The sequence below is a fragment of the Aedes aegypti genome, chromosome 2 (assembly GCF_002204515.2).
Source record: "Aedes aegypti strain LVP_AGWG chromosome 2, AaegL5.0 Primary Assembly, whole genome shotgun sequence".
NCBI lineage: Eukaryota > Metazoa > Arthropoda > Insecta > Diptera > Culicidae > Aedes > Aedes aegypti.
Window position 1 is genome coordinate 460,636,460 of NC_035108.1, and position 16,384 is coordinate 460,652,843.

Consider the following 16,384-nt stretch of genomic DNA (forward strand, 5'->3'; position numbering starts at 1 on the left):
TGTCTTTGGCGGCTCAACACAACCTAGATATAGAACAAATGGATGCAGTAACCGCTTTTCTGCAAGGAAAATTGGCCGATGAAGTCATTTTCATGGAACAGCCTGAAGGTTTTGTTCAAAATCCAAAGAAGGTATGCCGTTTGAAGAAAGCGTTGTACGGTTTGAAACAATCGAGCCGTGTGTGGAATCTTCAACTGAATGAAGCTTTACGTGAGTTTGGATTGGAACGTTCTTTGATGGATACCTGCCTATATTTCAAGATTGACGGCGAATCGATGACACTTGTAACAATTTATGTGGACGATTTCCTTTTGTTCACCAACGACTCGGAAATGAAGAAGAAGCTGAAGACTTTTCTCCACAGCCGCTTCAAAATGAAAGATCTTGGAGAAGCAAAGTTTTGCATAGGGCTGAAAATCACACGTGATAGAGTGAATGGCAAGATTTGGTTGGACCAACAGCAGTACGTTAAGGATGTTCTCGAACGGTTCAACATGGCGAACTGTATCCCCGTTTCTACTCCAGTTGATCCCGGCGCGAAACTCAACAAATCGATGTGTCCGTCCGAACCAAAAGAAGTGCAGAGCGTGCAGGCCATCCCGTACAAAGAGGCAGTCGGGTCATTGATGTTCATCGCTCAAGCAACACGACCAGATATTTCTTTCGCTGTAAACATGGTGAGTAAGTTTAGCAGTAATCCTGGTCGTAGGCATTGGGAGGCAGTAAAACGAATCATGCGTTACCTGAAGGGCACTTCAAATAATCGTTTGGAATACTCGGTGACTGGCAATCCACATTTTACTGGCTATACGGATGCGGATTGGGGAGGAGATGAAGATCGAAGGTCTACCACTGGTTATGTTTTTAGCAAGATGGGAGGAGCGATCTCGTGGAACTGCAAACGACAAGATGTAGTGGCCTTATCAACTTGTGAAGCCGAATATATTGCTTTATCAAGGACTTCACAAGAAGCTCTCTGGTGGCAGCAGATGTTGCAGCAAATTAATGGAGATCTACAAGTACCAATTCTATGCGACAATCAATCTGCCATATGCGTTGCAAGAAATCAAGGTTATAATCCCCGTACAAAACACATCTCAATTCAGTATCATTTCGTTCGTGAAGCTCTGGATCGTGGCGACATTACTTTGGACTATGTTTCTACAAAGCAGCAGCCTACGGATTTACCAAGCCACTAACCAGGCAGAATCATGAGGCATTCAAGAAACTGCTCGGTATCGTAGGTTAAGGAGCTTGCTTAGTAGCGACCCCTATTTGTTTAGTGTGTATAAACGTGTTAATAAATTTTCATTAGTTCTTCTGAGCACAACCAGTACACACGCGTTTCCATTTACTCTCAAGTAAAAAAATAGTTTCTCTCAGTAGTGCTACTATAGGATCAATAGGTTAACTATAGGCGCAAGGGAGCTCAAATTTTAAGCAAAACTAATTATTTCGATCATTTTTTGAACAAAAACAAGCTGTGTATCAATGATACTTAGATAAATAGCTCCTGACCTTCATGTCAAAAATATTTTGAAAAGATTCATAGCAAAACGGCCGTAAAAAGCCACTAGTGCGACTATAGGGGACTGTCCACTAAGGGAACATCGACCCTAGTAGCGAGATACTTGGACCTGGTCACGTAAACAAAATCACTAAAGTCACTTTTTTTTCGGAAAAATTGCCGCTCAAGTCACTTGTTTGTAATGGTGATGGTAATGGTGATAAAGGTAGACAAAATAGAGGTGCTTGGTTAACTTTCTGATCGAGATATTTGAACATTTTTTCACGAATATCTGGCAGATGTGCTAAATGGATTGTTGGAGAACATTCTAATGTAAGCTAGCAAATATTCCACAGAAACCTGCAACCAATCAGGTCTGGAGATTTCAATTAGTAATTCATGCCCAGCTTTTATTGGCCTTGCAAAAAATAAGAAGTTAGAATTCAAATGCGACTTTTTCTTGGCACAATCTCCCTCTTCATGATGCTTCTTGCCTTTTATAATGATGACCAGATTCCCAATTACAAACCATTCATGGCATCCAGTCTTATCTCAGAAGCTTATAGGGCAAAAGTACTAATTTTCGAATTACAAGAATTCTGTGTCAATTTTCAGATTTTTCTAAAAGGTAGGCCCAAATTGTATGAGGAAGTGTGCCGCGTTTCTGAACGGGTGTGAAAAATTTAGTAAACATAGCTTGAAAATGTGTGAGAAAGCGACCAGCTTTGCTAAGAAGAATCATGTTCCGGAAGTATTTGGAGTTCGAATAGGAGAAAGGATTTGGCTGTTGTGTACACCAAACAGAAGTGCAAAGTGCCCTCCAGCAAAACATGCAATCACTGGAATTAAAACACAGGCAGAAGCCAAGATCCAGTAGGAAATCAAATGATAGAAGACGACTGTAATATGGTGAGATCGTTCATTAGTATATTTTTATGTTAATTGTTCAGATTCATTATTATTTCGTTAATTTTTAAAATCTCCTTTATTTATGAAAGCTGTTTCTGTTCCGAGCGCTTTCTCAAGTAAATGAAAAGACTATTATTATATGAATTAAATTTTACATTTATCGATGCGATTTATTATATTTGGGTAGTTAGTCAGAAAATGCAAGTCTCTAAAAAGTCTCTGTTTAGATACAGAAGATCTTTGAAGTATTTTTTTTTCACCAAAATGCCTTCACTTTTTTTCTTTTCCTTCTGACGAATGAATGCTGATGCAACATTTTAGATGATTCAAAGATATAGACAGATTTCTCGAGAAAAAGCTTTAGAGAGTCTTCTATCAATTTCTTTCTTCCTCTGGAATATTTTCACGAGCTCCTCCAGGAATCCCTACAGAAATACCTCTAGAGCTCCCAAGGAATTCGTCCAACGATTCCTCGGATGCTTAGAGAAATTACTCCTGAATTTGCTGCTAGAAATTCTTCAGCACTCCAACTGTTGCGAACACCCCTCTGGTAGTGCCGCACCTGCTATCCAGCACCTTGCGCATTAGATCAGAGTGACAGCGATGACAACGGATTGAATGACATGTATGGCATCAACACAAAGGGAGGCGGATTAAAAGATAGGAGTTTGTAGCGCGAGGTTGAAATAGTGAACTCTTTTTCCAATATTTTCGGCTGTAATTGCTAATATTTTACTAAGAATCCTTATACTTTGCTATTAAGCTAATTGAACTCTCAGGTGAGAACAAATTATGAAATTATAATGAATTCGTACAGTATATGCCGATTGTTCTCAGGTTCCCCATTTATGAGGTTATCCCATGAATTTGCTTCGTCACTGCGTTTACTGACATAACTATCATTAAGGTAAAACTACAATAATAATACCCTTGTAAATTCTAAAAATAACTATTCAGTCAGGTCATATTCGCCCTACCCGAGATTCAGTTTAAACTGAGTAGCGAGACAATAATTTGAGTGCTTAATGCATAAAACGTAAGTCTATCTAAAATTGTACCAGAACAACATATCTAATCATGTAGTTTGTTTATAGGAAACTTTAACGTTACCCGAATAAATTCGTTTAAAAGTTCGTGACGTCTCTGACTCTGTGGATAAGGCCACACCAACGCTACCTTCAATGATTTGCACATGTATTACTCTAAAAATATTCCCAGGGATTATACCAGGATTTCATTCAGTTATTTTTTTAGTAATTGTTCTACCGATTTCGCCAGTAACACCAAGTTTAGGTGATTTTCAAAAGATTTGTACAAGAGTTCTTCCAAGGAAATCCGCAAAGGTTTACTACAGATTGTTCGAAGCTTTTAATCTAGAGATTTTCATGAAAACCTGAATTTTCTCAGCAGATCCTACACTGATTTTTCAGTTAGCTATTCTTCCAGCCATTCTCATTAGAATTCCTTCAGGAATTTATCTACATGTTCTTCTAGGAATCACTTCGTAACATCCTCCTAGCACTGTTCCAGAAAAATCTATTAAGAACTCTTCCACTGCTCATATTAGAACAGTCCCATGTTCTATGGTATTTATATACATAAGACTATTATGCGTTTATGGGCTGTCCAGGAATTTCTTCAATAAAACAGTCCAGGGATTCCTCATAAAGTTCTTTCATACATTTCCTTAGTAATTTCTCTAGTTAAGCCTCCATGGATTTTCCATTTAAAATCATCACCCGGATTTTTCAGTATTTTCGACAGAGATTTCTAAAATACTTCCATAACCATCGGGACAATAGGGATTCCTTCAGAAATTTGTTTATAGTATCTTCCTAGATAAACTGCTGCCAGGAATCCTCCCAGCATTATAACAGAAAAATTATTTCAGGAATTCCTCAATAAAATACCCCAATCTGTTGCGATTGTTTACAGAGCTGGTAGCGAGATACTTTTTCGTGACTTGGTCACTTTTTTGGACCTGGTCTGGTCACTTAAAAATCACTAAAGTCACTTACGAATATCTGGAAGATGTGCTAAATGAATTATTGGAGAACTTTCTACTGTAATCTAGTAAATTTTCCACAGAAATCTTCAACCAGCGTGTCTACTCATTTACAGAAATGAAATTTCCTGAGATTTCTAGGTTTAAAAAAATAAATTCAGGTTAAAGGAATTCCCCAAAATATATAAATAGTTAAATTTAAAATGATAGTTTTTTTTTCAAATAAAAGTTATCTTAGAAAATAATTGTATCTAACAATAATTTCAAAGTTTTTTTCACTTTAATAAAAAAAATGTTCTCAACGTGTAAACATAGGTACAAAAATGGTGATTTTTTTTTAATTGCCACGAAAATCAAGAATGTTTATGAAATGATCTGAAAGTGCCGTTAAGTATCAAAGTCAGAAATGATAAAATAGTCTTTTCGATCTTAAGAAACAAAATATCCTTTCCCTTAAATTGGGATTCAGATGTATGTCAGCGACGTACCCACAGTATTTTTCTGGAGAAGGTTTTGTTTTTTTTTCTCTGGGGAAATCAGGGCTGGTAGCATGATCGCAGTAAAAATAACAACTTTAAAGACCTCTTCCTTGAAGAAAAAAAAACGAAACCATACATGAATTATTGATATAAAATAAACCTAACAAGAAGCACGAGATGAGAGTTTGATTCCTGAGTTGAACAAGACATTTTTGTAAGCATAATTCTGAGGCTTTTTTTTGAAATTTCTCATGACATTACGACAAGTTTAACAGCTCGATTTACTATAGATTTCTTTCACATATTACTCCGCTGATCTCTTGAGGAGTTTGATTTGATGTTTTGCACAAACTTTCTAGGTAGTTCTTTTACGAATTTCATTTTACATGCCTTTATAAATTCAATATGGAATTTTTCTCAGGATAATTAGGATAACCAGGATAATCAGGAATCATCTATCCCAAAATCATTCCAATGATTTCTCTAGGACATTCCCGTTTAGAGCATCGTCAAGAATTCAAAATTCCTTCTGGAACCCTATATCTTTTTTTTCAATGAAGTCATTAAATATGTTTTAAGTCATTCATCCGGTGAAATTTCATCGAAATTTTATAGATTGTTTTGGGGAAAAAAAATCTGCATCGAATTTCGAAAGACAATCCTGAAGTATCAGATGAAACTTGTGTGAGTTCTAAGTATGCCTTGTGGAATTCCTACTGGAATCTCTGAAGGTGAAGATGCATCGAAGCCAGACCACGAATTTTCAAGAGCATAAAACTAGAGAACCTGACAACCATTCGCGCTGAAAATTCGAATAATTGGTAATCTCCAGCGAGTGAGTTAAATTTTCAGCACAAACGGCTGTCTGGCTCTCTAGATTTGTGCTCTTGAAAACTCGTGGCCTGGCTTCGATGATTGGGCAATTATATTTGAAAAAATATTAGAGAAATGTTTGAACCGCAGCAACAATATTTTGATGATATGCTGGAGACATTCCAAGAGAAATTTCTGAAGGAAATCCTAGAATCAAATCTATCGATGAATTCTTGAAAAAGTATATAATAGGTATAATCGAATAACGCCTTTTTTTTTTTTTTTTTTTTGAGCAATTCCTGAGAGTAATCGTGGATGAATATTTTGATAAAATCCTTAGTAGGATTTCGTGGAAAAATCGAGAAACGATTTTTCCAAAGACACTGGAATAAATTTTTTTGGAAGCGTTGGAGTGCTCTAGGATTTTTGGTCCCAAATTCCGAGGAAACACCTCAAACCTTCCATTGAAAAATCGCTGGTGGCATCCTTTGAGAAATTTCTGAAAATATTCATGAAGAAATCACTGGAGAAATTACTAGACTTCCTTCTTCGTGATCTGAGAAAAAAAATATCCTTAGGGATTGTCGCCTAATAGATTTTCCAGCATTTTGCACCAGGATTCATTGCAAGCAGATTAAAAAAGCGATTTTAGAGATTTTTTTATTAAAATGAAGGCTTTGGAGTCCACAATCAAAACTGGAAACTCGAATGGTGATCAAGGCTCTACAAAAAAAAAAGGTTACCTGAAATGTAATATTTGTTGTGCCTGTTGTAATTTTTGCTCTTTTACTAGGGTCGGTGTTCCCTTAGAGGACAGTCCCCTATAGTCGCACTAGTGGCTTTTTAGGGCCGTTTCGCTAGTAATCGTAGGAAAATATTTTTTTACATGCAGGTCAGTAGCTATTTTTCCAAGTACCATTGACACACAGCTCGATTTTGTTCAAAAAATGATCGAAATAAATAGTTTTGCTTAAAATTTTTGCTCCCTTGCACCTATAGTTAACCTATTGTTCCTATAGTAGCACTACTGAGAGAAACTATTTTGTGATTAAACAAAATAGTTGATAAATTAAGAACTTGTTTACATCAATCGAAGGCTTTTGATCCTCACTTTAAAGGAAAAATATAGAAGTTTTGTAAAAATACGGTTTTGATTTGTGTTTTGCCTACTCTGTGAGGCTAGTGCTAATAAAGGAACAAAAATTAGGAATAGTGCTACTATGGGCACATGTGTTCCTATAGTAGCACAAGGGATAATAAATACAAAAACATGAGTTTTTGTATGTTTCATATTTATTCCTCAAAGCCAAGATAAAAAACTTCCAGATGATGTACAAATAATGCCGCTGGCTTTCTGTGTCAGTTTTTAGATTTTCTATAAAGTAGGCCCAAATTGTATGAATGAGTCGAAAACTAGTGCTTGGTCGAAAATTGGTGCATTTTTCCTACTATGAAATATTTCAAATTACTATTGTTCATTACATTTTCAATTCTACGCAATGTGTAGATTGGTGATATCTATGGTTAAAAGATATAGGTGTAAAATGTATATTAATAAGTTGATTGGAGAGAATATGTGCCCAGAAGTGTCGATTGAGGAACTATCCTGTAATATAATTATTCTGTTATTCTAGTAGGTACTTGAAATTATTTTATTCAATTATTACAGCATTGAAGCTAATGTAAAGTCAACGCTACTCTCAATATGTATTTCATCGAACTAAAGAAGACTGCGCTCAACAAACTTTAATGATGGTATTCCTCACCATCATGGGATGTGATATGGTGAGCCGACAACCAGGAAGGAGCGTCCAACATAGTCTGGTCCTCATAGGTCCCTACCTCATGCTTCTACGGGTCAAACGATGGCAAAGACCGCCAGCTAAGAATTGCGACACCAGTTAGAGTGAGGAGATCGGCGTTCACCAAGGAGGTGCGGCTCAAACAACGTCTGTGCTGGCATCCAGCAGCTGAGTATGAAATGCTGTATCACGCAGAGGCGTCCCGTGAGGAATTTGATTACCTGTGCACTGACTCGCACAAACCGTTTATTTTGAATTATGAATACGAATTTTTCAATTGATTTTTTAAAATGTAATTTCTTCTCAAAATGTAATTTCCAATACTGTATGCAATCTTGAAGTGTCTGGAAACTATTATATTTGTTGCTCATTGGACGCATTTTTTGTTTGTTTTCTTCGTTTCAATCACTAGTAGTAAGTCTTAAGAATTTTGGATGATTCCAATATACAATGTTTAGGGACAAGAAAAATTTTCAAAATTTCGCTGATATCAAGGCAATGAAATAAAAATTCTGCGTATTAATCGCGGCCCCATAGTTTGATAATATTTGACAAAAAAATTTTATTTACAGTAAAAATGACCTTTATATGCGTAAATTTCAAGCATGTTTTGTATTTTGCGAAGTTTAATATCATATTATCAATACAAAATATAAAGCAAGAAGAAAGACGTTTAACTTGAAACTAAACGATTAGCACATTTTTTTATATGAAACTCGGCTTACAAATAAATAAACCATTCTTATGAGCAAAAATCTGAACTTTTCTGAGATTATCATATAAACTTTCAGAATTCAACTATTTACGCGTTATTTTCCAAGTTTCGCGATGAAGGATAAATTCCGTGGATTTCGTGACTTTCGCGAAATTCCGAATCTCCATTATTCCTAACGTTTGTATTCTATATAATAATTCTTATTATTTACAGCTTGTCAATTGTATCACGATATCTTAGCTTTTCGACGATGTCCAGCGCTGGTACATCTCTTTGTATACTTTTGTTGATACATCAAAGCTTTTAAGTGAAATGATGACTGACTGTTGAACGCTGAAACCCACTTTACGCCCACCGCAATTTATCAGTTGTCGGTCTATTGAGCAAGAAAAACTATATTCACACATAGTTTATAAATCAATTCAAAGCCATATAAATTTTGTGTATTTAATAAGATAAAATATAATCAATTTGGCCAATATGTTTATAACATCTAGTTTTGGTTCCAATCAATATTGCGCCTACTATCGCGCGACACCTGGAAGCTCCATGCAACATATATACACACAAAGCATGTATGGCGTTAACGCTTTCTCTTCCAACAGCAGACGTCGTGACGCCAGTTGCGCGCGCTTTCTCAATTCTTGCAAACCAATGCGAGCGTCATGGGCAATTTCTCTCTCGGGTGCACAAATTGGAGTGAACCAGATTTTACCTATACAACGCCACTGTTGCTCTAGAAATGCCAATACAAATGCACATTCCTGCTGTGTCCATACACGCTATTTTCGTGCACAAGAAAGAGTGCACGGCTGAAATGAACATTCTCTGCAATACGATGGAGACGCATGGCAGTTTGTCTTGTTTGCTTAGCTGTAATCGCTTGCTGGTTGAGCAAAACCATGGGGGGAGAATCAAACGGTTTGTTCACTGAGGGCGATGCACCAATTGAAGGTGAAGAAATCAAACAACATTTTCAAACAACTACACATTATGAATGTTAGAAGTATTGAGAATTATAATATATATATTTAATTAGTTAGTTTGAAATCTTTGACTGTGCAGTGCACCAAGTGCACCTTAGGACGAGACGCCACTGGTATCACGTTAGCAACACCGAAGGTGGCAGCCCCACCATCGTGATGGAGGTATCGCGACCCTGGTAAGGTAGCATATCGAATTTCTTATCTATCACGAAAAACGGAGAAAGGAGAAATAACGAACAATACTTTCGGCAACAGACCTGGCCGCGAAATAAGGACTATGATTGGAAACTCCGTACCTGGAAAGTCAGGACGTTAAATGTACCCGGACGAGTGAGCAGCTCGTGAATTGCAGAAGATTGGAGTGAGCGTGGCTGCTATTCAGGAAGTAAGGTGGCCTAGAACTGGAGAACGTGAATTCAGGGCGGTGGATCCCGTCGCCAACACAGCTTTCAAATACAACATCTACCATAGTGGTAGCGATAAGGCAGGGCACGGATTCATAGTGATCGGGAAGCAGATGAAGCGTGTTATGAGGTGGAAACCGATTAATGAACGATTCTGCGTATTGAGGATACGGGGCAAATTCTTCAACTACAGTCTGATCAACATCTATGCGCCGACAAACGATAAACCCGACGACACGAAGGATGCGTTTTATGATTGTCTCGATAAGACCTACGGAGAGTGCCCAAAACATGACATAAAAGTGGTTATCGGGGATGCCAACGCTCAGGTCGGAAGAGAGGATTTTTCCGCCCAATAATTGGTACGGAGAGCCTTCACTTCGCCACCAATGACAACGGCCTAAGGCTAATAACTTTTGCTGCAGCTAGAGGGATGGCCATCAGCAGCACCTACTTTGCACGCAAAGACATCCGGAAGCACACCTGGATGCACCCAAATGGCGAGCTCTGCAACCAAATAGACCACGTTTTGGTGGACGGTCGGCATTTCTCGGATGTCATCGATGTGAGGACCTTTATAGGCCCAAACATCGACTCTGATCACTATCTCGTTGTTAGTAAAATTCGTGCACGGTTGTCTACCGTGGCGAACACAAGAACACAGCGACCGTTGCGTTTCAATATCCAGCGTTTATCAACAGAAGGTGTAGCAGACGAGTACCGCCGGGAGCTCGATGAGCGGATAAGGGGATAGGCGACAACCTCAACAATCTGTGGGAGTCTATCCACGGTGCGATGAGCACAGCAGCGCGAGAGGTGATAGGTACTGCTCAGAGACGACCCAGAAAAGGTTGGTTTGATGAGGAGTGCCAGAATGTGACGGATGAGACGAATGTTACCTGTTATGACGAAAAATAGTGGCAATACCCTGAACAGCTATAGAGTCGTTATTGGCTGCATGTAGACGTAAACTCCATTGATCGAATGTCAAAACAGAATAGTTATGACAAAGTAAACTATAGCTTTGTTCCCTAGATATGTAATAGTCAAGTGAAGTCTAAATATTGAGATTTATATTTGATCCGGTTTAAACCGAAGCCACCTTATGATTGTTACCAGGCCAAAGATATTTATACTGAAGAATTGTAAGGAATATGTACAATGAAGTAGTCTTAAATTCTATTAAAATAAATTATATTTTAGCTTTAGCTGATACACAAATACTGTCCACATTATCTGCTGAAAGAACTTCGGTGACGGTTTCGCCTGGCAACATTGCCAGAAGCCGGATGTTAGTGTCTGGTACCCGGCAGAATAGAGAGCGGTACAAGGAAGCTAAAGCAGCCGAGAAACGAATATTCATCGCAGAAAGAAAAGGCAGTATGAAGAAAACATCATTACTGAGGCGCAAAACACCATCGAACGAAACGATATGCGGAGATTTTACGAAACTGTCAATGGCGTACGGAGAAAAACTGCGCCATCTCCCGTCATGTGCAATGACCGCGAAGGTAATTTGCTGACATACAAAATCATGGTGGCTGCCACGTGGAAAGAACACTTCAAGCAATTGATGAATGGAGAGCACACGAGCACGTCTGAGAACAGATTAACCATCAGCAATGTTTGACAAGCTGTGGAGACCCCGACGCTAGATGAGGAGCGACCAAGGAGTTGAAGAACTGTAAGGGTGCTGGAAAAGACGAGCTCCCGGTTGAACTTTTCAAGCACGGTAGTGAGCAGCTGTACGAAATACTGCACCATACTCTGTTAAGGATATGGGAGGAAGAAGAATTGCCTGATAGATGGCTAGAGGGCCTCATCTGCCCTCTTTATAATTTGGCGTACAAAAAAAGTCGCGTGTTCTGTTCAACGGATTGAGACCGCTAGAGAAGTCCTTCGTCAGGGAAAAAGCTCTTGAAAATTTTTAGAGAACTATCTGGTCGAAATCTCTGAGGAACCTCTACGAGAAGTCCAATCCTCTCTGGCATGTCCTCTTCTTTCAAACATGGGGTCTCTAAAGTCCTAGTTAAGGATACTCAGTCGATACAAGGAACTTACGGCATATCCTCTGGCAGTACGTCGGCCATGATGTTGATGCTTTCGGTTTTGGCCTTGGAGGTCGGGGCCGCAGCCAGCAGAATCTTCAGCAGCGATATCATGTACTGTGGAAGATTCGGGAGTATTGCTTGGTACAGAATCTCGGTTGGAGTTTGGAGAATCTCGCCCTCCGAGGTGGAAATCGGGTTGCGGGTAATTTCCTCTTCCTTCTTGATCTGGACATCCGCTAGGCTGATGTACATGTGCTGTGTGGGGTGTGAAAGTGTGTTAAAACATTGATGAGGGATATTCAGATCCGGCCACCTACCTTCTTCAGCGTATAGAATCCCTCCTGAATCGGTTGGGGCAGTCCGGCCAAGGTTTGATGATCGTCCTTCAGGATGTACCCGATAAACTTACTGCGAGATGTGTTGAGAAAAATTTCGATATCTTTCCGACGAATTTTCGGCGCCCAGGGAAGCTTGTTGGACAGCTGTTCCGGAGTGTCGTTACTTTCCGCCGGCGGAGTAGTTTCATCTGCAAATTGCAACCATTATCAATCAAAACCCTATTAGTGACGTCGTATCGAACCCACCTTCCGGTCCAGGGGCATCTAAGTTCGGAGCGTTGGCCCCATTCACCGGATCGTCGTACTGTCGGAAGTACTCGGACAACTCTTCCTCGTTCTCGGTCGAGGGTGTTTCCATCTCCAGTCCGATTTGTTCCTGCTCGTCGAGGGAACTTTGCTTGATGAGACTCTGCACGAGCACCAGGTTTGGCCCAATCATGGAATCCAGAGAGAATTAGTAACGCAAGGATTTGCAACGGGCTCAACGTTAGGGATAGAGATATACTGGTTACGTGACACGAACTAATTAGTTGTGTAACCTTTGTATGAATGTGTGCACTAATAGACATAAGTGGCATGTAACAGGAACTCTTATGTTTAATGCAAGAAACAGGAGTGAGTTTAACAATTATTTGTTTTACTATAGAAAATACAGATAGAGCATTAACAGGTTCAATCAATCAAATGTTGTGACGAATGTGCTGTCGGATGGTATCAGTGATCAGGCTAAATACTAAATGCATGATATTAATGGAACTAGAATAGTTGTATGAAGGCTCTACGAATTAACCAAGCACAAGAACAATAAGATACGGATTAGAACAGGCCACAGATATTTTTGGAATGGAGTTGGTATTCCGATGGTTGGAATGTCTTACAACAACTCTGGGCAAAATCAAATGAACTACTGGAAAAAAATAATTGTACATTCTTAACAATAATGAAGTTTACTATAGACGTGATCCACTGTATGACTGAATGGCACATGACGTATATAATAAAACGACACAAAAATGTTCTCTTGAAGATGTATCAAGCAAAAAAACCTAATTTTACATGTTGAATGACAAGAAAATAATGTCACTTTGCTCGTCATTTTCCGAATCAGACGCTGGTCAATCACCAATGTGGCACAAATTTACGTTATTCAACTCGCTTTTTTTTTGTGCATCCAAAAAATATTTTTTGGGAGTGTGTACAATTTATGGAATAAATCAGTAGGGATGGTAAAATGAACAACTTAAGTATATGATCTTGTTTCTAATGGAAAAAACGATGAATTTATATAGTTCTATCGCACAACATCAAAAATAGGGATGTTATCTAAAGCAGCGACACGAATTCAGACTAACATAGCTAACTTTTCACATATTTGTATCGCTAGCTAGGGCTGTTAAATGTCATGACAGACTTGCGACTCTAACGAAACGAGTATTTGCACTGTCACTAGACGATGCTCACTTTGTCAAGTCGCAATGACAGAGCTCTCACGAGAGCAATTTCAATGTTGTTTTGCTATTAAAAATTCTATGTAATTTTAGAGAATTTCGGGAAGTAAATGTGTTTGATAAGTTAATTGGATATCCTTCCATAAGATTTCAGCGACATAAATAATAATTATACCAGATAATGAACTAAAAATGTTCAAGTTTACGATTCCGTCACAGACCGTAGCGACGGAAAAATGAATGAGAATATGAAAAAAATCTCTTTGTCATTGTCTCGCCGTCCGATGACAGTGAGGGAAGCATCTATGTAAAAGTCGCAAAACTCCCTCTATTTACATTGACGCTTTCCAGCGGGTCTACCCCGTTTGGCATAATGCCGTTTGGCATACAGTCGTTTGGCATAATAGCTGTTTGGCATAATGCCATTTGGCATAATTGTCATTTGGCATAATAGCCGTTTGGCATAGTTGTGAAAAACATTGAATTTAAGCAAATTCCTTCGATTAAGCAAAGGGGTGTGTACAAACTGCTCACGATCGTACATTCCGTTGTCAATTATTGATAGGACATACTTCTAATCCTCATTTTTTCAAGGAAACCAATATCCAATAAAGCTCTTTTGGAATTGTATCATACATGACTTCCGGGGTCATTGTGTCCGGGATATTATAGCGCATTTTGAACAAAAATATATCCAACGCCTAAGTTATTCCATGTCATTTGAAAAAAATAGGAACATGGTATTTTATGACGTATCTTATGGTCCCGTATATTACTGTACCACTACAGTATCTTCCTTTTTCAAATTATGCCAAACGACCATTATGCCAAACAACTGTTATGCCAAACGACTATTATGCTAAACGACTTTATGCCAAACGACTGTATGCCAAACGGCATTATGCCAAATGGGGTAGACCCCTTTCCAGCACTATCGCTAGCAAAAAAATGATGGAACTGTTTCTTTTTACCTGCACTATGTGGGTAAAATGAACACCATGCAAAATAAATGAGCAAAACAAAGATTTTTGAAAATTTCCTTGGCATTTCCAAAAATATAAATGATTGTAACCTGTTCAAAAAAAAATCCAAGGGTATCAAAGGTTCCAAACTGAAATTTAGTCAGTGAAAATGTGTTCATTGTTCCGTTGGAGAATAGAATACAGTAAAAACTTTCACGATTTTCAACAAAAATACTGCTTTTAACCATTCTTAGAATGATGACGGATCTTGCCCCTTTAAGATGGAGATGAATCGAAGCCAAGCTTCAAATTTTCAAGAGTACATATCTGAAGAACCAGACAAGAGATCAAAAACATGATCGATTGGTCACCACCAGCGCAGCGAGTAACCAACCGATTAAGTTGTCAGCTTGAACTGATACCGTGAACGTACCATATTTGACGCGGGTCCAAACTTGACGCATTTTCTAATTAATGTTGTCATAAATTAATTCTAGATCAGACTAGCACTCGAAAATGTATTGCTTAATCTTTATTTACATGTTATTGATGGATTCCAATCGAAAAAAGTTTATATTTCATTGATAATAGTTAAAAATAAAATTTATTTGAAAAAGCATCCGACAAGTGCGTCAATTTTTTCATTCCTTAGTGAATATGCTAACTATTGTTGATCAATTTTCGTGAAATTATTGTGCTGTTTTACACCAATATTATCAACAACAGTCAGTAATATTCTTTTATTCATGAATTGACGTCGAAAGTTTTCTACTTTTAAGCTTTAAAACATTTTTTTTTGTATGAAAATCTTGTGCGTCAAGTTAGGCACACAATGTTCCTAATTATTTGCTATTTTGTTCAGCATGTTTTGTTGAATCGAAAATAGGAAAATAAATATTTATGGGGCTTGCATTCAAAAAATCCGTCCGCAGAACAACCCAAGGCTTTATGTAATCACATGTAAAGGGTCATCCATAGATTACGTTTTTAGGAAGAGCCAGGTGACCCCTAATTTATGGTGTGATGCGTACCGTGCCTAAGAATGAATGGTTAGGGGGGTCTAAATAAAACCTAACCGCAAACGGAGCCTGTGGGGTACCAGGGCGCCCTCCACAGTATTGAGTCCTTCCTGTGCTACCCGGAGCAATGGTGCAGGTGACCTTGTGTTTCTCCGAGATAATCGGCTGCCCTTCTTCAGTCTCTATCTTGAGGCTTAATAAGGGTGGGATTATGAATATGTTGACATTTAATTTAAATTATCACCTATATGGATTCGCATTATGCGTTTTACACAGTGTATTCTGTGCTCTTTCGCCTTTGGCGACTTTAAATAGATACCGATCTGGTTTTTTCGTTGCTGGTCTTTTTCGTGCTGAGATTGCAAAAAGCTTAATCCTGCCTAGTTTGGGTAGTGGCTACGGTTAGGTTAGCTCAGATCAATCTTCAGCATAAAAGAACAGCAACGATCAATCTTTGCAGACTCATGCAACTTCTATCTAGGTAACCTTGTGGACCCAGTTTTTGCTACTTTTAGCAAGCTTGAAATGGCAAACTCGCGCTCCATGCCCCGCGCATGCGTGCTCGTTAATAAAGCAATCGTTGCTACACTCATTTCTGAGTTAACTACCAGAGATGTATGTGCTGTCACAATCGATGTTTCTGTTGGTGACCTCAACAGGAAATACGTCTATTGTTCGGTATATTTACCACATGATGAACCATCCCCAACGGATGACTTCAAACGAGTTGTCGTACACTGCGTAACAAAAGGCCTTCCGCTGATTGTGGGCAGTGATGCCAATGCTCATCACATCATCTGGGGCAGCTCGGATATCAATTTGAGAGGCTCCAGTCTGATGGAATACTTAAGTAGTACAGACCTTGGATTACTTAACATAGGCAATCGCCCAACCTTCATGGTTTCTAATAGAGAAGAAGTGTTAGACATAACGCTCTGCTCGAATA

General features: G+C 38.6%; 1 protein-coding gene across 3 annotated transcripts in view; it reads right to left on the minus strand.

Moving 5' to 3' along the window:
* Window positions 1–16,384, minus strand: part of LOC5569704 (striatin-interacting protein 1 homolog) — a 64,950-nt gene that overhangs the window by 9,831 nt on the left and 38,735 nt on the right. For all 3 annotated transcript variants that reach the window (XM_021848175.1, XM_021848176.1, XM_021848174.1), the window contains 3 exons: window positions 12,256–12,418; window positions 11,989–12,197; window positions 11,682–11,926 (listed from right to left, as the gene is read on the minus strand). In XM_021848175.1, coding sequence (XP_021703867.1) covers window positions 11,682–11,926; window positions 11,989–12,197; window positions 12,256–12,418 — 617 coding nt within the window. The remainder of the gene's footprint in view (window positions 1–11,681; window positions 11,927–11,988; window positions 12,198–12,255; window positions 12,419–16,384) is intronic.